Source organism: Pezoporus occidentalis, unplaced genomic scaffold (genome assembly GCF_034315485.1).
Source record: "Pezoporus occidentalis ecotype Australia unplaced genomic scaffold, CSIRO_AGI_Poc_V1 ctg32, whole genome shotgun sequence".
Lineage (NCBI taxonomy): Eukaryota > Metazoa > Chordata > Aves > Psittaciformes > Psittacidae > Pezoporus > Pezoporus occidentalis.
The window spans coordinates 4,164,668-4,189,744 of record NW_026915158.1 but is presented as its reverse complement, the minus strand read 5'-3'; the positions used below and the strand labels follow the sequence as shown (position 1 = coordinate 4,189,744).

Here is a 25,077-nt window from a genome sequence, read left to right as displayed (position 1 = left end):
GCCACAAATGACTTCTCTGCTAATACCTGTACTGGTAGTTTCAGTGGTGAGGTTACCTACTACAAATTAGCCAGCTCTAAAACATTTGCATAGTGTTTATCTTCCCCTTATGTTTTTCCAGCTATTGGAACACTTATAGTGATTCTTCAGAAATAAACTTTTTTAAATGAAGGAACAACTCTTTAAAAGGAAGAAAAACATTTAGGCACATATACTTGTCAGAAAAAATGAAATGAAAGTGGCTAAATTAATATAACTTGGCCTAATATGGGGTGCAGTTTAACAGAGTAATGAGAAGCCGGACTCAGCCAGGCACCTTTGAATCCTCTTGCATTAAAGAACTGGTACTCCTTGAGTGATCAAATGCAATACTAACAGTTGGAAAGGGAAGTAGCAGTGGGGACTGATCAGGGATCTGACTAATTTACTAGTTAGCTGATCTGGCTGCGTATGAGGAGTTGAGTAACCTGATCTGTGGGAAAAGGGCAAGTGACATTGGACTGAGTGCAGGAGAGGATTTGAAAATGTTAGGCAAGCTACATTAAGAAACCACCTCAGAATGAGAAGCATATCTCACTGGGCCTCTCCAACATATTACATAGGGAATTACCTAACCCTCGCATTTGGAAACATCACTGAAGAAGGCTGTATCCTCTCATCTCCATCAGAAAAGTGCATGTCTTTCCTGTGGGACTGAAAGAGTGAATCATGGAGGGACCGCAACATCTGTGAAACTATGCCAAAGGTAGGTCCTAACAACATTCCTTTTTTAAAGTTCAGGCAAGCTAATTCACTTCTGTCAAATTCTTCCCAGAGGCAGAAAACCTTGCCTTCCTCTTCTGTCGAAGAAGTCAGGGCTACAGCAGCCCCACTCTGACTGACAGATTTTAACCCAACTTCTTCCTCCACATCCACAAGTTTGTAGCTGATAAAGTATAAAGTATTCTGTTGTCAGTGCTTGACTATATGATCAGGAATATTAGTATAAATTACCAATCAGATGCCAATATATATGTTCTTAAGTGTGTATAAATTTTCTGTTTTTAGGCAATGTTTCATGAATTCCATTGAAAGAAGGATCATAGTTATGAAATATATTTTTTATAATACATCAGGGTCTCTTTCTAGAAATATTAATGATGCATATCTATTATTTTCAAGCGAAAAGGTAAGTCATTTGCTCAAAAGTCATTTGCTCAAGACTTATCCTTTAAGGCTGCTTGCCATCACAATTATTGTGATTCATCACTGATCTGAACTTTACCACAGAGGGAATGTGTGCATGATGAGATATCAGTTACTCATCAGTGTTCTGAATTTTCCTATGTAGTTCACAAAGTGTGAAGTGAAAATTTCAGAATAGTAACAATTCCTAGCTATTTCAATTATTTCTGGTGTAATTTAGAAAACTTGTACAATCTTTCCGTGCCTCAGTTCCTCACTCAGAAAAGATTAGAGATCTGTTCTTTCTCAACTTTCCTTCCCCTTTCGCTCACTCATTAAAAGTAGTACATATCCTAAGTTAGGTGTTAAATGTGTCTTATTTAGCCTAATGGATTTGTAATCACAATGCTATCAGTACTACCTTTATAATTCAAACTGTTCACTGATTCCTCCTGATTAGCTGAGAACAAGCATGCTTACATTAGTATTGCATTCCTTTGTAGGGCTCATTCCCACTCCTGATGCAAAGTCAGCATACCTTACAGTGTACTCCAAACCTGCACATTGCTGTCTCACAAATCTTTACACATAGGAGTTGACTGTAATTTATATTAACATTTACAGATGTATTAAAACAGAGAAACTAGAACGAAGGCATTGTATCTGAAGTTTACTTTCAGCATCAACAAATGGCTATTTGCTGTAGCTGATAATTTTTGGAAAACAAAGAGACATCTTCTCCAAGAAATTACATTCTTTGGCAAGCCTTGTATTGATATACGTACACATGCATCTACCTAGTTTAAAAAGTGTTACAGAAGGAATATACAACAAAAGAAACGTTATATTTTAAGACTGCATCTGCAGAGTAGGAGGCCACATGGACAATTGCCATCACTATTATGTGAAACAGAAGCATGAAATCAACTTCAAAACAGGACTAAGAAACCCAAATGGTGGTAATTTAGTCACTGCAAGAGAAAACTGCAATTTCAAAATTTCCATCTGTTCAGCAGCACATATCACTTTCAGGACATTACCTTACTGATATACTTCAAGCCTGCCTCACTACCCCTTTGCAGTGAAAGATTTTCATTTTCACATCAGTGCAAAGCAAAAGATGAGATTTTCTGTAAACAGAGGTGGAACAAAAGAGCACCCCAAATATCCCCAGTACGTGATTGCAAACATGAGTTGTACTAATACAACAAACTAGACTTCAAGGGACTGTGAGAAGGGAAAAACCACACCCTTTAGTCACATGCATGGGACTTCACTGGAAATAGCTCAGCACAGGGTTCAGATGACTACAAAAGAAAGGGCTGCTATGTACTAAGCATTGCTTAGAGTGCTGGCTTTGTGGATTGTTGGCAGCAATATCTTTTTACAGGCAGCTAAACCCTGGGTGAAGTACTGCACAATGCACTGGCTTTATGGATATTTTTAATTATATGACATGCAATTTTGATCAGCCCACATCCATGCGTGGTTCCAAAACAGCACTTTGATAAACCAGAATGATGGTTCAGTTCAAGATTCTTGTAAGGATGGAAAGAAGTGTTGAATGCTCCCATTCTTGCATTTCTGAATAAATTAACAATGTGTGTGGGAAAAAAAAAAGTGTTAAAAGATAAAAGCAAAACAAACAAACACCCCACAAATGAGCCCCCCAAACCCCCTTCCTGAGGTGTAGTTTTCTTCCTTTAATTATTTTAAATTATAAGAAAACTCCAGAAAACATACCACCAAAATGAATGGTTTTTCTCTGAAGTCAGCAATGATAGTATACTATTGGTGTAAGAAAATGGGAAGAAATAGGCTGCAATTACTAATGTGCTACCATCAATTCAATGTACAACCCACACTTAAAACAAGTAGAATGCACATGTTCTGCTAATAAGCAGAAGACAAAAAGAGAAAATATGTTTTCTACATTTTAAAAATGAAGTCCTGGGCTTGTAGACAGATCTGCTACTTATTACCATTGGATTTGAGATTCTAAGTCCCAGTCTTAAATACAACATACTTCTAAATATAGTCAAGGTTCTCAAGAAGCATTTACCTCCCTTTATCTAGGTCATTGCTAGAAAAGCATGTTTTTTGTACACCGCCAGTGTAAGCTCATGTCTCATGTACTCCAGAACAAGGGATAGGTTGGATTCAAGATATTAGAGCTAAAGGCTGTTGGTTTGGCCTTACATTGTATAATTGCATTATCTGGTGCTAACAGTAAAAAAACACATGGAACTTAATATATTCTTTTCTATTCCAAAACCAGAATGAATTTATTGAATCTGTGTATAAGGGAATATGTCTAATCCAGTCACATTAATCACAGCAAAAAATGTTACTAAAAAAATAGAGGCATGTGTTGTACACCCAAGATGCAAAGCAGCAGTTTTTTAAGGCTTTAATGAGTAAGAAGCTGAAACATTCCACTGGGCTTTTGTATGACGTGATTCTGGCTGTGTTTTGTTTTGTTGTTTTTTTTTGTTTGATTGTTTGTTTGTTTGTTTGCTAGGTTTTTTTTTTAACATGTATTTTTAACACACATACTGAAAGAACAAAAATTTATCCATACTTAAATGTAACAACCTCTGCTTGGGATGAGGGTGAAGACCCTTAGGTCTCTACCATTTCACCTAACAAGCCATCAGAGTAAGGGGGATGCATGGGATACTTTTTCAGCATTTGTCTGCTATGTGCCCAGTAGCTAAAGATGGGGAAAAGCAAAGCAGAAGAGCCAACTTCTATGCTCTGGAGGTGATTGCACCAGTTAGTAAATGAAAGAAAATATATTCCTTGATCTCTTCAGTGCTTTTGTAGTAGTGTTTGTAAAATGAGATGTTTAAGAAGGTAATAGCCTACTCAGATCTGGCAATTTTTTTTTTTTTTAAAGGCAGTAAATAATGCATTCTTGACACCTTAGGTTAATTTTTTGCACCAAAATCTGATTCTCAGTGAGTAACTATTTCAATGTGAACAAGGAGGTATAGCTTTCCAAACCACATTCCCAGAAAAAAAAACCAAACAAACAACAGTGTTATTCATTGTTCCCCTTTGAATTCAACTTATGGTAGAAAGCTGGAATGCAAAATGTCAGCTTCATGAATAAAGTGGTAAATTAATTTCAAACCCACTTATTACCAAGGCAGCCAAACCCCCAGAATGCCACTTATAACATGCCTGCATGGCTTGCAATTGCATATGTGATAACTGCAAACTAACTTCATTTTCAAAATAAACCATGTAAATGTAGGACGACTTCAAAGGGTGGGTTAGACAAAGCTTCAGGTGTGAAGAGTAAACCAGACAGTAACAACTATTGAAAATGTAAAATTTATTTGTTCTTTTTCCTCCATTGGTTCTGTGACTTTTGGTTATCTGTCTAGTTTGTGTCTTCTTGGGTTTGTTTGGTTGTTTTTTTAATTTGGTGCAGTGAAAAATGCTCATTAGTCCCTGAAAAAGCAGGAGAACATTGGCAAGTAGGATATGATCTTTCTGGGACACCTTCATAGACACCATTTTCACTATGTGATTTAATTTCTTTTATAATCTGAGTTTTTCGTAGAAGATAAAAGCTCATTACAATATGTAAACAAATTAAAAATCTTTTTCATATGCAAAGAGAAAAAACAGTAACAGCTCTGAGAACTGAGTTAGTCACCCAGAGTTGTGTCTCCTTCAAGGTATTTTGAAGAACTGTATAGTGTTTGTGTATACAGAAGTGTGCTTTGGCCCCACAGCAGGAAGTGGCACTGGAAACCGGCCACTGAGGGGCATCTTGCAAAAAAGGGAACTCTCTTGAATCAATTTCTCATTATAGTCTACGACATTTTCCACTGGTGATCTCTCCTGCCTCACAGCCCAAACAATGCTTAGGTATCCAGGATTTCACAGGCATTAAGATGAAGGTACGTTTTGAAACAAGAAAATAAACAGTGCTGCTGTTTTGACTCTTTAGGTATGCAAACCTGTGAAAATGTTTGACCTGTATTGTTTATTTCATAATTTCTTAATCAATTTCTACATTGTCTACTGTCAAATATGGGGGCTTTGAAAAATATGAATTGACAGCCTTTAATGAAGTATAAGTTTCAGGTAGTCTTAATCAGGCAATCAGTCCCAGTGATTCCCCTTAGCTAAGAATGTGCATTAGAGCCATGAATAAAAGATTTCATTGCTTAGTTATTGAATTTACCCTCTAAATCAGGCACAATATATTTTTAAAGAGTACTTGATTTTAATTTTTTTTTTTTGTCAGTTTTACTTTTCTTTTTTCTTTTTCCTTCCAAAGAAAATATTAAATATTGCTGTTTCTTAAAACGTTAACTTTTGTATTTAGGAAGATAGAATACTTAGTTCCACAAACTTTTCAAAATTACTTTGTTCAGACACAAGGACCATGAACAGATCTACACTTCAGGAAACACTCAGGTATCTTGAATTTTTAAATCTAAATGGTTCATTTTCCTCATGCTCCAAGTAGTAGCTCTTAAGTTTTGTGAAGATTGGTTTAGCTACTTTCATTTTTCTTGCCCTGTCTACTTCCCAGATTCATCAGGTGGGTTTTGTGCAAACCCTTATAATCTCTGCAGCTGCAGTGGCAGATGGGCTGGCAGCTCCCCCTGTGTTACCTCTCTTGTCTCTTATTCCAGCAACCGCTATGGTAAACCAGAGGTAAGGCAGCAGCCAAAAGGTACTGGATATATTTGAAGCTCAGCGATGAAAGCAATTGGACAAGTAAAAGACAACAACAACAAAAAACAAAGTAAAATATAACTGTAGTACTGGTTTTAAATATTAGGAATACTTCCTTACTTAAAAAAAAGTATTTTTTGACAATGCATTTTTTTTTTTAATGGTTATTTTTTACATTCTTTTGACTATGGACATAATTTCTATCCCATTAGTTTAACTGGACTGCTTATATTTGGCTAATGTGCATTTCCCCAGAGACAAAAGGACCAGAGACCCTTTTATTAAAAAAAATATTGTCAGGCAATGAATTTTATCTCACACCTCACAGACTGAATGTCAGCACCATATGCTAACATAAAGCTCTTCATGGCACAGGATTAAAAACACACAGTCATCTGTGAACATCTAAGAAGAAATGTTCTGTCTTTCTGCTCATCTGTGCTGGCATAAATGGAAATATGTGTTCTTTGACAAGTTGTAAATGGAAAACCTTTTATGTATAGATGGCTTTTCATTCCCTCCTAGTCACCTTGAGTGTCCTTATGCTGCAGTGCTTTTCTGTGGACCAGTTCATTGCATACAAACACAAGGAATACTCCATGGGGTCTGCCCAGCACTCCATCTGCTGTTCTGCCTACAGCAGTGCCAACAAGAGGTGCTGTGCAGATGTGATCCACAAATCTGGCCATCTTCTGTAACCCATTTTCCATGTATTCCAGCATCTACAGTCACTTAATTAGGGATGTTAGAGGGTATATCCATCTCTAATACCTTTTAGTAGCTTTTCATGTACTGTTTTCTACAAATTTGCCAAGTCCTATTCACAGCCTGCTGACACTAGCTTTCCAGTGCCTGTGGGAGCAAGGTGCAGGAGTTTATTGCATACTGAGAAGTGCCTCTCAATGCTGTACAAAAGATACTCCTAGGAACAAGTAATGTCCAGAAAACAGCAGAGATCTCTTCTGAAATGTCTTACTTGGACTCAATTTTTTTTTTCTAAGTTTATCCAGACTTTAAAAATCTTTGTTCTCTGCCCCTGTGTTTTCTCTCTCCAACTGAATTTACTTGTATTACCTCACAGATTATTTCAGTTCTTGTTTCTAACACCAGAAGTTGTTGCTGCTTTAAGATTTATTTTGTTTGTTTTCCTGTATCAGGTCCCTTTTTGACTTGAGTTTTCCACAATGTTTATGTTAATGTTAGGCACAAATATTTTAACTTGCTTAGTGCTTTCCATCTTCATTTCTCCCTTTCTCCTAATTTAAATAAAAGACATACTTGTTCCTAGAACTACCTTTTTTTGCTCCATCTCATGGGAATGGATGAGCTCTTTACAGCCACTACATGTTGAATTATAAACCCTTGAAAGCTCTTTGTTTTCAATTTATGTTTTCCTTGACTTTTTCTATTGCCACAGACAGCACCATTAATGGCACAGTTCACCCCTTCCCTTTCCAGGCAACTAGAATTGGCTTCTTTCAGAGGCACAGCATGTAGGAGAGTTTACTCACTTTTTGGGTTGACTGTGTGCGTGGTGTAGCACACATACTACAGCTGCTGCTGCTGCTACAGCTGAGATCAGTACCAGAATGAACCAGGTGGGGGAATCTCTGTCTTAAAGCATTTTGTTATGATTTTTCATAGCACTTCATAAGCAATGCCAGCATTCATTAAAAGAACTTTTGTTCACTGCATTGTGCCAAAATAGCACTATAAATTAATCTGTATGTATTTGTCTGAATGTATGTGTATGTGTATATATTTTTTCCAGGCAACTTCATTGCAAATTCTTTGGATGTGCTGAACATTCACACATCTTCCTCTACATGACCAGTGCCACTTGTTAATCAGTGTATTTTGAGCATTTTGGTATGGCACCAGGTGTACTTTTGCTAGTCCTTGGATAACATGCATACAGTAGGTCTGAGGACTTAGTACTGAAAAAAAATCAGAGCCAAGATAACTTACTTAGTTGTGAGTGAAAGATCCCAAACACAGAGGCATATTAATTCTGCAAAGAACTCAGAAGCCTCAGAAGTTGTTTCATGGTGAAGCAGCCTTTGAAGGAATATTCAGCGATCAGAGATACAGCAATTATGTCTTTCTAAACCCAGCTTTGATCAGAGTGGAATATGTTTGTTCACTGTATCCCAAACTTAGCAAACACCTGATATACTCTTGCTGATACTTGCTTTTGCAAATGACAGGATTCATTTCAGGCGGTTTTGATTCATATCTTCCTAAAGCAGATGCCTAAACCAGGTAACACGATTCACAACTTAGAACTGACAGTCATTCTACTGACACTAAGGGCTGGATATATGGATACAGCTGCTGGGTTTGTATCTAGCCACAGTTATGTCAAGTAGCTGCTAACCAAACTGCCTGCTTTCAGTATCAGTTGTGTCATTTCTGTGGTCTTGATTTGCAATCTAAGCAGTAATTCCAAAACTAGCTTGGTATGGCACACATGTTCTTTTTTGCCATGACACCCAATTAAAGAGTGGGTTTAAATAAAAAATCCCAGGTATAAAAGGCACCAAACAACAAGACCTGTTAAATATATGTAATTTTATATTTATTTCTTATACCTGGGACATCACTTAAGTAGTTAAGTGACTGTTTCATATTATTTCACAGGTGAAAAATGAAAACATGATGTTCTAACTGCTTTTTCAACCAAACTTGGAAGTATAGAGTCTCAGTTTCTGCAGACAGTGTGGCACGAAGTGTGTGCTATGGCACATGTTACAGTCATTCCCATCATGCTGATAATAAGCTTTTTCCAGTGTAAGACACTGTTTTCCAGTAGCCTGGCAAGTGAACAACAAGATGTAGGAGGTAAGTAAAATATCAAATAACAGTTCATCCTACACTAGCCATCACAGGTATCTGAACTTGTTACCAAAGCACTTTCTATAGCCCATAAAGAGAAATGGAGACCTCTGTTAGGAGGGGTGTCCAAGACAAGTAAAAGTGAACGGCCTAACATTTTGAGAGCTGCAAATAACTAAACATGAATGTCATTGCTGAAGTGAGTCATATTCAACAGAACTGAAAAACCACCTGCTCATTGTAAGAACAGAGCTCCTGGGAGAGCTACTGAGTGTGCAAGCCTTACTGAGAGCCAAATCCTTTGCGTACACAGTGGTGGGACCTTTCTTCTTCTATGCAATATCGTTGTAATTGCAGATGCACCTGAGCTACATAACACTGTGTGGATTTCCAAGCATGAGCCTGGAGTCATTCTGTCTTGGAACAATAACCTGACAAAAGAAGAAACTGAGAAGTATACTGTGAAGTATATTTTGAGTTACAAATTCTTCAATACCACTCACGAGAATGAAGTAAGTTGTTCAATGGTTACACATAGTTTGAAGTGAAATCATGTATTACTTCATTCAGTAGACAAATTTGCATAATTTCCCTTTCAATACTTAGTACTGTCTACTTTCATGCAATTCCTTCTTTCTTCTCTTAGGAAAGACTGCAAAAGAAGAAAAAGAGAATAAATCTTAACTTACATTCGGGTTTTAATGCTAAAGTCAAAACACAACTTTTTGCAAAAGAAACAGATGATGTAATTAAGGAGAGTGGCTGGACAGCATTTACTTACAAGGCACCTCCAGGTCAGCTGTTTCCTCCATGTTGTTAAGACATCATGATAGTGTTCGCTGTTGCTTGGAGACATAATTTCTAAAAGCTTATTATTCCACTTTTACTTTGGTATGGATTTGTTAAGAATATGACACATAACTTCTTGGAATATTGTAGAATTATTTCCTTTATTAGACAAGTTCAGATTCAGAAAACTCCAGCTCTGTTGAGCAAGCTGTTGAAAAGACCCAAAAACTCTTTCATTTTCCCTAGAAACTCATGTCTTGAAGATTGCCTTCCGTATCACCCAGTTTCAGGAAATCTTGAAAGAGCAGTTTTTTTAATCTACTTCTTTGGGTTAATTTTTCATTAAGTGGGTTAGTAAGGCTTTTGTTGTTAGTAGCAGGTGTACTGCCATTGTCCAAAAAGCAGAATGACCTATTTGTTCTCACCTCCCACTTATTCACACTTCTAAAAATAAGGCTATATAATGGGTTTGTAAGGGCATCCATCATGGTATTATGTAAAATAAATGTCAGTCTTTTTACTCTTTTTTTTTTGTTGCAGTGTATATTCAGAATTTTTCATGCATCATATATAACATTTCTTTTTTCAATTGCACCTGGTATATTAAAGCAGAAGCTCCTGAAGATATACAGATCTTTTTTTCATACAGGTAAGAGTTTTGTGCAAAACAAGTATGAAATCATGGTTTTGCAGCTAAGTCCTTGATTTACAAGACTTATATTTCCTTCTCACAGACACATAGGGAAAGATTTTGATTGCCAGCAATATATAAAAAATGCAAGGAAGAAAAATATTGGCTGCCATATGAAAGAAATATATTTCCAGCCATCAAGAAAAATCAATTTAAACATAACTGTAAGAGGTATGAAGAATAATTCAAGATTGTCTTATTACAAAATTTTTACACCTCAGACAATAGGTAAGTATTGCCTATTATTACCTATTATGAAAAGTTAATTCATTGGTTATTTCATTGGTCTGAAAAGGAAAGAAATCCCCTCCCTCTCCCCCCAACCTGCCTTTCCTGAAAAGCCTGTATCTTTCCACTCCAGCACTCCAGTTATAGGAGGCATCCCAAGTCTGTATGATGGCAGTGTTGTCATAGCCCTTCAGGCCTGAACACACTGCTACCTCCTCTTGCTTGTTTCCCATGCACCATACATTGGCATAAAGACAAAGATCATTGATCAAAGAGACAAGGGAAGAAGGGGAAGGGAAAACAAAATTTAAAATGGAAACCCCAATGTGGCATACACCACCTGTGGAATGACACAGCTTCATGCAGCTGCAGCCACTGGAGCAAGCACAACGGCTTCATGGACCAGCAGTGCTGCCACTCACCCTGCATGTGTCTCTCTGTCTTTCCCCTCTGGCATCACATGGCAGAAATGTCAGCCCCAGACCTCGCTGACCCTCTCTACAGAGGCTTGCTGTGCACTTCTGCCTCTGCTGGGAGGGCTTTTTCAGAAAACTCCAACTGTGGTTCCTCCCTGCAATGTAGTGGAAGCCAGAGAGGGCTCAGGCTGCTTGAGTATTCCAGCACACTAGAGTACTATGATCACTGCCCTAACACGTACCATGCTAGAAAGCAACTATAGACTTGCTTATCTAAACCAGAAACTAAAATACTGGGAACTCATATGTTCTTTGCTTCCAACCGTATACCTTGTCCCTCTTTAAAAAAAAACATTGCCATCACACTCCTTGCATTTCTACGTTCATGGTGAACATAGTGACAGGAGGGGGACTTTTTGTTTACTTGTTTACATGTCCTAGGCACATCTTTCTTCCTCTGTAGCAAGTACTTGAATGCTCATTTACAAGAGAGAAAGTTTTCTTAAGCATCTGTGGCAAGCGTCATATATCAAACATATATATTGCCAGGAATCTGTATCACTTCAGTAACCCCCCACTGAGAGATGAAATTAATTCTCTTTCAAAGTTATACTATCAGGCTTATGGGCAGACTTGGAGTATCCGACAAGAAACATGTATCCTACATGGCAGGGAGCCTGCAGCAGCTCGGAGGTCTCCTTGCTACCCACACAGACTCTGGAGAGTGAAATCAAAAGGCTTGCTTCTCCTGTCCACTCCTACTACCTTCCCTAGAAAGATACATACAATCATAGAATCACAGAATAAATTAGGTTGGAAAAGACCTTTAAGATCATCAAGTCCAGACTTTACCCTAGCACTGCTAAGTCCACCAGTAAACCATGTCACTAAGGGTCTCATCTACATGTTTTTAGAACACTTCCAGGGATGGCGATTCCACCTCTTCCTGGGCATGAAACAAACCCCTGTAATTTTCTTTATTTTGGCTCAGAAATGGATGCTACTTAGTGAACAGCACTTTTAAGGAAAATGAGTCACTGAATGACTCCTTTGGGTGTGAAAAACTCCAAAATAGTCAGCTGAGTTATTTTAAGGACTAACGCACAGTGTTTGTTTTGCATAAGCATAAATATGGAAAGAGCATGAGTTCCAGCAGGTCTCTCTGTATGTTTTTTTTTCAGAGAAACTGAACCCGCCTATCAACATCTCAGTTTCCCTTGAAAACAGAAGTATTCAAATTCACTGGAAACCCCCGCCTACAATTGGTTCTGCAAGTAGCAAGTGTTTTTTGTATGAAGTGAAAATAACAGATCGTAAGGTAATAATTTTTTTAACTATAATAATGCACTTAAACTGCATAACTGCCATAAAAATTGGGCATCATTTGAATTCAATGGAGGTAAAAGTCAAAGAAACTTTAAAGAAATCTCAAGGTCTTTCATAAATAATCCAACTTTCCTTGTTTTTCTGGTCAAAAATGGAAAATCAACACGCTTTCTGAAATTTTTCAGAGTCATGCTTGCATTGAAGTGGCTTGGTTGTTTTTTTTTTTCATCTTGAATTTGAATTCTACATTAGTATTTCATAGATTATTGACTTTTATAGAAAATGGAGTACTGATAAAAAGAAAAGTTTAGCAGCTAGTTTGATAACAGTTTTTTAGGGAAAAAAAAAGACATTGTAATTATTTCTACATGCATCACTAAAAGAATCACACCTGCTTTTTGCATACATTATACATATTTAAAAATCTTTATGGTGTATCAGCATCTTCTTTTAGATTTACCAGTAAGAAATAGAACTGTGTTATAGTTTAGGTTATTCCATATGGTGACTAAATAACACCTGGCATTACTTAGTGGCAGTTTTAAACTACCTGTAAATAAGAGCTGAAAAATTTTCATGCAGATTCTTATTTGAACCACAAAAGTACAAATCTAAGCACTTAATTCAGAATATGGTAAGTATGAAATTCAGGTGTGCATTGGAATGTGAATTTCCTAAAGATTCGGAAACCTAATTACTCAGGTTTATATGGTAGTTTTCATTCAAGCTGTCTTTGAAGCTCTGTGTTTGATTAAGAACCTAAATCTCTGCTAACACACAGTCTGCTATCTGCAGTCAGTGCACAGTACTCTAACAATAAAAAGCTTATCTAAACTGGCTACAAACACTTAAAAGACAATGAAACTCTGAAAGAGCATATAAATAAATTGATATGTATCCACCCTTTGTTAGACATGGTAGAAAGGAGAAGTGTAATGGGAAAGACACAATATTGATCACATAAAGTTATCTGTCTTTATAAATTACAGCAGGATTTATTAATTCAGATGCAGTACTAACAGCGCTAGGCAGCTTCCAGAGCAGAGCTGGCATTTCCCATGCTCTGTCATTGCAACACACAGAAAAGGAGCTCAAGGTCTGTATTTGGACATGTCAAAGCTTCCCAGTCCTTTTGGGGATTTTCCAGGAGACAGACAGGTAGCCTTCTTCTAGGTCATCTCTGCAGCTAATTATCATTCCCTAAACCATTCCTAACTCTAATACTTAAAAATCCATGCCAGAGACATCCCAGGCCTTGTCCTTTTCTATTCACAAAGATCCTAAGTGCTAAAGGCAGTGAGCAGAGGGATCAAGGGAGGCTCATGCTGGATCTTTGGTATCCTGTTCATGTAAGGGTGCCTGCTAAGTGAGGGGATTTTAAGGCAGACTTGAGGAGAATCAGTATCAAAGCTGACAATGATTAAAATGGTAATTACCTATCACAGAAGAAGAAAGGGGAGGAGGCAATGTTAAGGAAGAATACTGCAGCAGTATTACAGAGCAATATTACAGGAGACACAGGAGGGGGAAGCATGAAGCAAGCTTGGGATTCTGTTTCCTGATCAAAACAATGTCTTAATATCTGTCACAGAGACTTAATGAGTTGAGCTATTAGGGAATTCATAAGAAGGCTTATTGGCATTTGCTGCAGAACAAGTAAGAGTATAATGATTAAGGTTGATTGTTTATTTATTTATTTATTTATTCTGAATACCCAAAGAGATGACTTGCTGAATACTTATCAGCACAAATAATAATACTGTGATACAGACTGATAAATCTTAAAAGTAGGGAGTTAAATCTGCAGGTGACTGAAAGCTAGGAAGGGTTGGCAAGCATAGTAGGAAACAAGATTAGAATTTGAAATATTGGGTAAGTCTGAAATCAACAAGCCAAAATTCAGTAATAAGAAAAATCCTATGATTAGGAAGTAGAGGTCAGATGTGTCAAAGCAAAATATAGAATTAACGTACAGGCAGCAAGAGAGAAGAGAAAATGTCTGTGGTTTACACCAAGCCACCAACTGGTTTGATCATTCCATGTGTTATTACACAAAGGTCAAATTACTCAGATTTATATGACAGATATGTCACACGTAAGATGTAGGTTGTGACTAATTTAACCTTCTAGATACTGAGTTTCATCTGAAGTTTCAAACTGGGCTTTGGGCATCACCACAACATATAAATATGCTGGGAAGAAGTTTGAGAGAACATCAGTGAGAGTTCTAGGAATGGAAGACTGAGGGACATGTTATAGTGTGAGTGTAACTTGTGTTAACAGCCTTCTGGTAAATAAAAGAGTACAGGGATCAGACTTACCCATGCCACCTTATGAGTAGGATAAAAAATGACTGACTAAACTCAAAGCAAGGAAAAAGTAGGCTAAAAGTCAGGAAAAGTATCCTAATAGCAAGAAATGCCTACCACAGAAACAGGTTTCTGAGGCTGCTTGGGGATGGATCTCTATAGAGTTATGGACAATAGATTAGACATCCTCCACAAATGTTCTGGACAGATGTGACTGGAAGTTGCTGCACAAGAAGGTGGTCTACGTAATTTCATAAGAAGCCTTTGAGTCTTGCATTTTGGAAATTTCCTATGATGATATAAGCTTATTACTGGCTCTTTAGGAAGAGATTTTCAGACACAGCTCTTGGTTAGCACTCAACCCTTGTAGTAATTTCCAGTTTGCTTTTGAAAACCCAAGGATTTTCCCCCATTTTTACTTACTTTTGAAAACAGCATGTGAACTTTTGGACCTATGTTTGGCACCAGCTCTGTAAAGGCCTTAAAGAGCATGAAGGAAGAGAAAGAAATGGCATAATACACAGGATCAAATCCACACTACACTGGTCAGTGTGAGGAGAGCAGAACATCCCTTTTTCTTAAAGTTGGACTTATGATACTAACTCACCATGCTTTCTTAACACCCAAGATGCAAAGATTCTGGGATCCTCTGTGTCTGAGATGAATACTTTCTAATTCTCTGCAGCTTCCTAACATTGTTTTTAATTTTTATGAGCAGGAGTTTTCTGCTTTCTTATTTGTTCCTTCTTAAATTCTTAGCATTACTTATTTACAGAAGTTGGCTACAGTTTTCAAAAGTAAGGAATGATTCAAAGATCCCTCTGTTTTAAACTCTGACACTTCTTGTGTGGACTTGATCTTTTGAAGTGTCATGCTTTCTTTTGTAGGCACAATTAAAGATATTTGAAAGTAGTCACAAAATTAGTGGATATACCTCACCAACAGTCAGCTGAAAAATGCAAGATTTTATTCTATTGGACAAGCAGGTATAGCAAACTACCCACACCAAACCTTGAAACTTGCAATTTCATAGTTACTGCATTTGTCCTACATTTGGTGTAGTAAAAAATGAAAGGGGAATGAGTGTTTTCAAATTCTTACTGTCCTACTATAGCTGATAAGTCCTTCCATCTTATCAGTTCCAGGCTTTCTTCCGTTTCAGTCCTGAGTTTTAACACATGGGAGGTAAGAGACAGATTGTGTCTGGATGTGAACACCTGTTCTGAAAATCTCTTCCTACTAGGTTAGAGATGTAAATAATAGTATTTGACATCCCTAGATTTATATCTGTCTGATTTGCAATGAAAAATCACCTAAAATAATCCCCTAAACCTATCTTGAAAGATTGTAAATGTCACTGGAGAGAAATACGAGTATCCGTTTCATAAACCAGCAAGAAAATGTGCAGCACAAGTAAGGGTAAAGAAAGAGAAATGCATAAGAAACAAGATTTGGAGTGAATGGAGTGAACCAGTGTTTATTGATCATGGTAAGTTATCATGTATTTATTGTTCATAAGCCTTATCATTAGATATGTTATGATCCATATCATTCAACATATTTATTATTGCACCTGTTTTCTCCTTGCTGCATTATTGTATCATAGCAGTACCTAGAGATCCATGTCATGCACCAGGCTCACACAGCTCTAGGTGCTTTAGGAAAAGGCAGTCTTTTGTCTAATGACTTGTACTTCCTTGATCTTAAGGCATTCTTGCACATGGCTTTTCTCCTGAAGTAAATTGCTTCTAACTCTTGGCAACCTTTAGAAAACAATAATGGTCAGCCAATGAAAAGCTCTGAACACTGCCCTGACTGCCCTGCTAGGGACAGCCCGAGCATCCCTATAGATACTTTTACCTGGAGTTAGTAAGACAAGAAATTCACAGAAGTCATACTATTCACCAAATCACATGGTCCTTAAGGACTAAATCTAACATTTCTTTTAGTACATCAGGGAAGTAGTTTCTTATCTGAAGAGGTGGTTTAACTCTCATTTAAATTAATGTATATGCTCTGGCACCTGCAGCTCACTTCAGCACAAACAAAACAAGAGCCTTGCAATACTTTTCCTTCACCTCCTATGACTAGATTTCAACATTCATGTACTAACAAGGAAAACTTGTGCTTCTTGTGATGACAAAAATGCCTCCACATGCAGCGGCTTCCTGATGTCAGGTGATGTCAGACTAGCTAAAAGGGAGGTAGTGTAATGGAGGGGTGCTATATTTATGGAGAGAAACTAATGCACAGGTTTGCCTCTGCAGGTTGACATGCAAAAGTAGTAATAATAATAAAAAAATACAATACTATTGATAGTGAAACAGAACAAGACAAATATATTTACTTAATGTAACAGACTGTGTTTTGAAATATGTCTTTGTGATCTGTTGAGCTTCAAGTACATATTTATCTGAAGACACACGAAGTAAAAGGCCAGACATTACTGTTTTTTTGCAATGGATTGAAAGTAAATTCAGTTATTGGGTTTATACATTGTCTGCCTACTTTACCAGATGCCTCACTGCATCCCAATGGTCTGCTCAGCGGCCACCTATATTGCCCCAGATTCATTCATCTAATTTCAAAAACATTTCATTTGTGAAGTGCTTGGAGAGAGAAACCTAGTTATTTCATATGTCCACTGTGGGGAAGGAGAGAACACGTTTCAGGCCATCAGAGACTTGAAGTGTCCTTTGGAGATGCTTCTTTCTTCTCACTGAAGATAGGGATTGCCTAGCATGGTAGCATGGCCAGCAGAGGGGTCTGCCTAGTGTGATATATAGACAGTGGAGGGGAGAAAAATTAGAAGGGCTTTTACTGGTGGGGGAATGTAGATTTACTTGCTTCCTGCCAGCCTCTCACCAGAAGAAGGAAATGAAGTTAAACCATCACCTGTCCTGGTTCCAGCCTAGCAAACCTTCTTCTCAGCAGCTGTAATTGTCCTTCAGCTGTTTTCTAACACTGCTGCTTTCCCAGCTTCTGCTACAGCTATTGCAGAGGTTGAACAATCACAGCATGTTTTCCGCACTTCAGAAACAGTTTATGGTCAACAAGACCACCACTGCATACAAGCTGTAATATCCTCATGTGTTCAGTGCAGAGTGTTGATTTACCCCTGGAGCGTACTGCATATATGCCAAGTTCACATGACACAGCCATGTCCCTTCTTCCTTCTGCGCTCAGAGACAAGCAGTAACTTTTATAAAATGAAGCTATGAGTATATTACATGGAGCAGTCACATGCTTGGGAAAACCTCTTTAAATATCTCCGATGTCTAGAGAAAGTTTTCTACCCATTTTATTTTCTATTCCATCGAAACTATATTCTTTCTGCTAATTGGGAACATGTATAAGTGGACATTATGAACTGTATTTTAATATTGCCTAGATTTAAAAAAAACTGGTATTAGTAGTATAATTCATGATAACTACATGAAAGTCACATACCTAATTTCATAGATACAGTGAATTGAAAGAATTGAATCTTTTTGTGGAATAACATGAAAGGAAAAAACATCCATTCGTTATTTTTATTTTGGAATGTGTCAATTCGTCTGCTGAAAGTCTTGAAGGAGTGTGGAATGACCTGCTTTTTGTTTGCTTCTACATGACATTCCAGTGTTTCATCTAGGATATGTGCTATATTTTTTTAAGAATGGATTTTGAAGAGGCATTTCAGCCTCCAATTAAACAAGCTGAAACATCAAAATGAAATAACATAATTCAAAACATAACTAAAATATTTGTTCTGAAATGTTCCTTTGACATGAAAAGAATTTGTTAATTTTCTCATGGGAAACACATTCACTTTCCATTGGAATTAGCATATGTCCTTGAAAAAAAACCATAATTTAAACTGAACTGATCTCTTCAGTATAGAAACTTTCTGCTAAAAAAGAAAAGTTTAATCAGCTTTATTCATTTATAGAAACTTGAAATAATTGGTCTAATTTTTAGAGCTGCTGAGCATTCATAGATCTCTTTGAAGTTAAGGGTAGTTCAGAGGTGTTCTGCATTTTTGCAAACCAAGCCACTTGTTTTGATTTCAAAGTACTGTTATCTGTGACTGAGTTGAACCATTTACATCTGAAAAGAAGCTCCCCCCTCCCCCCCCCCAATTGGTCTACCTGAAAGAATTTGCATGCTGCTTCTTCTTCCTTCTTTTCCAAAATGCATGAAGTAAGAAAGCAAGAAAAACAAACCTCTTTGTGGTTCAGTTGATGCAAAGACCACTGCTTCCTCTTTCGGGTGTGTACGTGACATGGGGTTAGCAAAATGACACAGAACAAAAGGTTTTCTACTACACAGTCCAGAGATTGTTCAGAATATGTTTTCTGAGCCTTAATCTCAAAAGACAAGAAGGGGAAAACTCCCTTTTGATCTTAAAGTGAATAAAGCATAGTTTTATATTTAGCAGAATGCACAGGCTATTATACTCAGTATTGTCTAGAAGTTTGTGAGTTTTTTCTTGGTTTCATATGAAATTTGTGGAAATTCGTAATATCCTTGGTTTAAACTAGAGATAGGTTCAAACTAGGAACTTTTCAAAATTCTTTTATTCTTTGAATTTTATCTAGACTGATCCTAAAACCACTGTTTAACTGGCTTTAGACTATTAACATTTTAAGAGCTGTTCCTTCCTGTTTTTCTTCAAAGTGCTCAGTTCAAAATAATCCAAGCTCACTGTAGTTCCAAAGCTAGGTACTAAACAGACAAATAAAATTGCCAAAAATATCTGTTTGAGTCAGCTGAAGACACTGATATTTTGGTATTTTGAGTATTTCTGCAGGAAGGAATGCAAGGTACAGAGCAGTAGTATTTGTTGAACAATATAAAAATGTATTGCTATCTTTTCCTTAGGACTATGCCTAGCAGCATTAAAAAAGGTAAATATAATGAAAACCAAATGTTAATTTTTCAGTCAAAGAGAATATTTCTTTTTGACAGAAAGCTTTTATTTTCGTTTTGCCTTAAACCAGTTACAGCTGTGAAGGGGTGCTCACGGGGCCTCATGATGCATGGAGGTGGGAAGTGGCAACAGCAAGAATCCAGAAGCAGCTGGAGTAGCAGCAAGAGTGTCTATAGCATATAGAGAGAGGAATCAGGGCTGGATGGAAGTACCCAGTGGCAGGACAGGCCATGGCCAGCGTATGAGAGCAGAAAATACAGGCCTGACAGGCGGGGAGGGGGAGTTGCCCTTTATGTTAGGGATAGGCTGGAGAGTGTGGAACTGTGTCTGGGGACAGGTGAGCAGCCCACAGAGAGTTTGTGGGTCAGGGTTAAAGGGAGAACAGCGATGGGAGACATTACTGTGGGGATCTGTTACAGACCTCCTGATCAAGGAGAACCTGCGAATGAAGCACTCCATAGACAGATAGGAAAAGCCTCACGCTCACAGGCCCTTGTTCTCATGGGGGACTTCAACCACCCTGATATCTGTTGGAAGGACGGTACGGCCCAGCACAAGCAATCCAGGAGGTTCCTCGATTGTGTGGAAGAAAACTTCCTTCTGCAAGTAATAGAGGAGCCGAGAAGGAGAGGTGCCATGCTTGACCTCATGCTCACCAACAGGGAAGGGCTCGTTGGAAATGTGACGCTCCAGGGCAGCCTGGGATGTAGCGATCATGAGATGGTCGAATTTGAGATCCTCAGGACAGTGAGAAGAGTGTGCAGCAAGTCCACTGCCCTGGACTTCAAAAGAGCAGACTTTGGTTTCTTCAGGAACCTGCTTAGTAAGGTTCCATGGGATATAGCCCTAGAGGGCAGGGGGGCCCAAGACTGTTGGTTGATATTCAAGGATCACCTGCTACAAGCTCAGGAGTGTTGCATCCCAACTAGAAGGAAGTGCAGCAGGAGGGCCAGGAGACCTCCTTGGATGGATAAGGAGCTGCTGAGGAAAATTCAAATGAAAAAAGAGGCTTATAATAAGTGGAAGCAAGGACAGGCGGCATGGGAAGAGTACAGGGATGTTGTCTGCGAAGCTAGGGACCAGGTTAGGAAAGCTAAGGCCCAGTTAGAATTACACTTGGCTAGGGATGTGAAAGATAACGGGAAGGGATGCTATAGGCACGCTAAGGCACATGAAAATCAACAAGGTGCTTGGTGACAGCCAGCATAGCTTCACTAAGAGGAAATCCTGCCTGACCAATTTGGTGGCCTTCTATGATGGGGCTACAGAACTGATGGACAGGGGTAGAGCAGCTGATGTCATCTACCTGGACTTGTGTAAAGCGTTCGACACTGTCCCACACAACATCCTTGTCTCTAAATTGGAGAGATATCAATTTGATGGATGGACCACTCAGTGGATAAAGAACTGGCTGGATGGCAGCACACAAAGAGTTGTGGTCAATGGCTCAATGTCCACCTGGAGACCAGTAGCGGGCGGTGTCCCTCAGGGATCAGTTCTGGGGCTGGTCTTGTTCAACATTTTGTCACTGACATGGACTGTGGGGTTGAGTGTACCCTCAGAAAGTTTGTCAATGACACCAAGCTGTGTGGTTCGGTTGATACGCTGGAGGGAAGGAATGCCATCCAGAGGGACCTTGACACACTTGTGAGGTGGGCTGATGCCAACCTCATGAAGTTTAACCATGCCAAGTGCAAGGTCCTACATCTGGGTCGGAGCAATCCCAGGCACGGCTACAGGTTGGGCAGAGAAGAGATTCAGAGCAGCCCCGTGGAGAAGGAATTGGGGGTGTTGGTTGATGAGAGAATGAACATGAGCTAGCAGTGTGCGATTGCAGCCAGAAAGCCAACCATATCCTGGGCTGCATCAAGAGGAGCATGACTAGCAGGTTGAAGGAGGTGATCCTGCCCCTCTACTCTGCTCTTGTGAGACCTCACCTGGAGTATTGTGTGCAGTTCTGGTGTCCTCAACATAAAAAGGACATGGAACGCTTGGAAGAAGTCCAGAGGAGGGCCACGAGTATGATCAGGGGGCTGGAGCACCTCCCGTCTGAAGACAGGCTGAGGAAGTTGTGGCTGTTCAGCCTGGAGAAGAGAAGGCTGCGTGGAGACCTCATAGCAGCCTTCCAGTATCTGAAGGGGGGCTGTAGGGATGCTGGGGAGTTACTGTTCATTAGGGAGTGTAGTGATAGGACGAGGGTAATGGGTTAAAACTTAAACAGGGGAAGTTTAGATTGGATATAAGGAGGAAGTTCTTTACTGTTAGGGTGGTGAGGCACTGGAATAGGTTGTCCAGGGAGGTTGTGAATGCTCCATCCCTGGCCGTGTTCAAGACCAGGCTGGACGAGGCCTTGGGTGATACGGTTTAGTGTGAGGTGTCCCTGCCCATGGCAGGGGGGTTGGAACTAGATGATCTTCAGGTCCTTTCCAACCCTAATGATTCTATGATTCTATGATTAAATCCAGGGAAAGGAAGGGATGGAGTCTCCTGGAGCACAGGAAGCAAGGGAAAGTGCTGGATGAAAACAGCTGCAAGGATGAGGGCTACAAGGAGGAAGGAACAGTGCTGAAGTAAGAAGCCCCTCTCTCCCCTGAAAAAGCTCCAGAAAATGTTTCTTTCAATCAGTGGGGGTTCAGGAATAGCACAATAGTTATCAGTCAATATATAATTAACCCATTTATGAACTACACTTCCCCACATCATTATTAACATTACCTTTGCCTCTTTTTAAGAGAAAACAGTGGACGTCATTCTGCTAAGCCTCACATTGTTTTGTCTCCTGATTTTCCTTGGAGGTCTGCTGATACGTGCATGTAAAAGGTAGTGTATGTTTCTGGAAGGTACTATAAATTTCTGGTGAAAGAGAGCTCATGGTGAGGGCAAACAAACTATAAAATGGATTAAAGTCAACCACAGACCTTCTCAGATAAATTATGTTTACAAGAAGCATGTAATGGTGCATTTCCAGCCGATGTTCTGACAAAAGGGTTCTAGGTGTTAAGATATAGTTTAAGATACTGAACCCCATCGCTGTCATCTCACAGCTCCCATCATAGTCCTTGGGGCTTCAGTCTCGCACCCTACTCTCAGATGTCTTTCTGTGCATTTCTGTAAATGATATTCTTTCATCCTACTTTACTGCTCTCTCTCTACCCTCCATGTGACTTCACACCATGTTTTCGCATGTCCTGCCTTCAGGGCCACCAACATTAACAATGCCAAAGATGAACTGCATTTGCCCTGTTGACCAGTTTTTTTGTCATAATTATTACCTACAGCAGTCTTTTACTGCAAGCTGGACAGTTTACAAGAAAGAAAAAAGGGAAGTCATGCTGATGGATTGAATTTGCTTTTCTGTACTATTAGCACAGCAAAATAATAGTAATGATTCTACACCCACCAACAATTAATGCAATCTACTTCTCCATGGCACTAAACCTTTCATACTGACATGGCAGAGAAAGCTTTCTTGAACTGAAAATTAAACTTGTTCAGGATAGGATGATAAATTATGATGCCTTAATATTTGAAAGGTGCAGTATGGCATGGTCTCTGTTAAAAGTAAATTAATTATTTAATTAATGACTCAATATTATTTCTGATTAAGATAAAAGAAGTTATCGTGTGCTCTATCTTTCAGTAAACAAAGACTCAAGGAAATATAGATCTAAAAGAACTAATAATGAAATACAGAATAAAATGTTTCCCCTGTGGCAAACAAAACATCATTAAAAGTCATCTGCATCTAAACATAAACCAATATTCTGGTCAAATAATGAGGAGTGACTCTAACCTCCAGAGAGCGATTCAGCTGATAGATATTTTTGGTGTAAAATTTACATAGTACTCAAACCAAACAGATAATCCTTTGTGTTGAATCAAAAAGTTTTCATGGTTCTGTGCAAACACCGCTCACTCTCAAACCTTAATTCTGCTAGACTTCAGCAAATGAATTTAAAGATATTTCTGATCCTATGCCTGCTCCCTGTCATCTGATTTTTTTTTTCTTTTTATCACACTTCACAGGTAATATTTTTAACAATGAAAACGACATATAGGAGTGATTTTTTTTACCTATAGAAATAGTAGTAGCATGCAACAAGCTCTCACTTTGCTTGGAAAACAAATGTCTGTGCATATTCATACTGTTCTTTTAAATCTCTAGCAGGCTAAAAAACAGGCTGAAGAAGACTGGGAAAAATGTTGAGCAAAATGTCTGCAGTGAAACAAAATAGGGTAGAATGGCTTTAGAAATGGCAGATACCTGTTTATTGGTGTATCTATTACAAAGCAATATTGACCGAGCCGTTCTTCAGACAATTAATAGTCTCATGTCTGTACCACTCTCTTGTAGGTATCAATGCCTGGAAGTTATAACCATGCCTGTTCCTCATCCTTCAGATAATATCAAAACTTGGTTAGCTGCAGATGACACCACCAGGTACTGGGTAACACATATGGTATGATTTGTGATTGGAATGGGGCAATATTACGTTTGGAGCAGCAGGCTATTCCCATGAAACACTGAGGAAAAGGCATGCACAATGTTTGCAGTGAAATCAGAACAGAACAGAAAGCTTGTGGAGGTTACAGGACAATGAGAGAGGGTGGAGGAAATCTTCAAGGGAGTATAATCTCTAGCGTGTTTTAAAGTGCCTGTAAAAGTTAGACTATAACTTTGACATAAAACTTAGGTACATAGTCATATCATCCTGGATAGTGACAAGCAACAAAATTAGTCCTCAAAACAGCTAGGCAAATTTGCCTGTGAGCAACTTTTAGATTGAGACAGTAACCCATATGATCTCTGTATTCTAGTTACATGACAGAATAAGTAATCTGTACTAATCCCTCATACACCAAATAAGCAGCATGCTTGTAAAAATATTCAGAATTTGTAATACCATTGAATACAGATGTTGTGCATAATGAAGTTTTTATCCAACAGAATCAAATGTCAGTGCAAAGGGAGATGTACTCAGATGCTACTATGGGAACACCAGAAGAGAACAGAGATGAGAACATTCAACAACAGAAATGTTTGAAGGAATCTGGATTAGAAGATCTGCAGGGACAATAGACTTTTTTTATCTGCACGCAAGAGTTACCTTTCTATGAGGCGGAGAATATTCTATCAGACCTAAGAATGGCTGATATTGGAGTTTGTCTGAGCCTAGTAATTTGAAATATTTTGAGCTCTGATGTTATGCAACTCAAAATGAGGTTTGGATCACAAAGGCAAAGCACTATCTTGCAGTTTGTCTCTAACTATTTACTACTGATGTTCAGCCCTGTAAAATTACAACACCTCATACAATATGATCTAATATTAAGGTACACTTGAGTTAAAATGGAATTAGGGTTAGTGTTTCATAATGCTGCAATAACTTCCAAATATTGTCTGATAGATCAATGCCTTTGAAGACTGGCTATTCAAACAAATTTCATACTAGCTATTCAACATCTGGTTGAAGTGATTTTAAGAGATGGTGGAAGCAATGAATGTCTCTGGAAACAGCAGAGAAGCTCACAAAGGTTCTTTAAACTCTAAACAAAATCTGCTTTCTAAGCCACTGCTTTGTGTAAGCAGATATCAACCAGAAAGAAGAGTTGTGTGAAGATAAAAGATCTTTTAATGTGATGGGCTTATTCTTTTGCAGCTAGCAAAAGGAAAAAAAAAACAACCAACTTTAGACAAGGTAAAGA

General features: G+C 38.5%; 2 protein-coding genes across 3 annotated transcripts in view; one reads left to right on the top strand and one right to left on the bottom strand.

The window, feature by feature from the left end:
• The window catches only part of LOC134168695 (uncharacterized), a 278,672-nt gene that overhangs the window by 19,160 nt on the left and 234,435 nt on the right, over positions 1 to 25,077 (bottom strand). The window lies entirely within an intron of this gene.
• On the top strand, positions 346 to 25,042 carry LOC134168680 (interleukin-5 receptor subunit alpha-like). Of its 2 annotated transcripts, none has more exons than XM_062628657.1 (11): positions 346 to 745; positions 8,506 to 8,706; positions 9,058 to 9,212; positions 9,347 to 9,494; positions 10,030 to 10,138; positions 10,224 to 10,408; positions 12,006 to 12,142; positions 15,804 to 15,948; positions 22,104 to 22,191; positions 23,726 to 23,819; positions 24,320 to 25,042. In XM_062628657.1, exons 2-11 carry the CDS (start codon positions 8,604 to 8,606, stop codon positions 24,449 to 24,451), a joined length of 1,296 nt encoding a protein of 431 aa, XP_062484641.1. In that variant the 5' UTR covers positions 346 to 745; positions 8,506 to 8,603; the 3' UTR covers positions 24,452 to 25,042. The 2 variants fall into 2 exon arrangements, with proteins under 2 accessions (XP_062484641.1, XP_062484642.1); XM_062628658.1 differs by having other exon boundaries at positions 349 to 745; positions 23,726 to 23,812.

What these genes read in the sequence shown, in the direction of transcription:
- LOC134168680 (XM_062628657.1), top strand. Translation starts at nt 8,604, where the DNA reads ATGGCACATGTTACAGTCATTCCCATCATGCTGATAATAAGCTTTTTC. An exon ending in TACTTACAAGGCACCTCCAG is followed by an intron (nt 9,495 to 10,029) that starts GTCAGCTGTTTC and finishes TTTTTGTTGCAG; the next exon opens with TGTATATTCAGAATTTTTCA. An exon ending in ACCAGTGTTTATTGATCATG is followed by an intron (nt 15,949 to 22,103) that starts GTAAGTTATCAT and finishes CCTCTTTTTAAG; the next exon opens with AGAAAACAGTGGACGTCATT.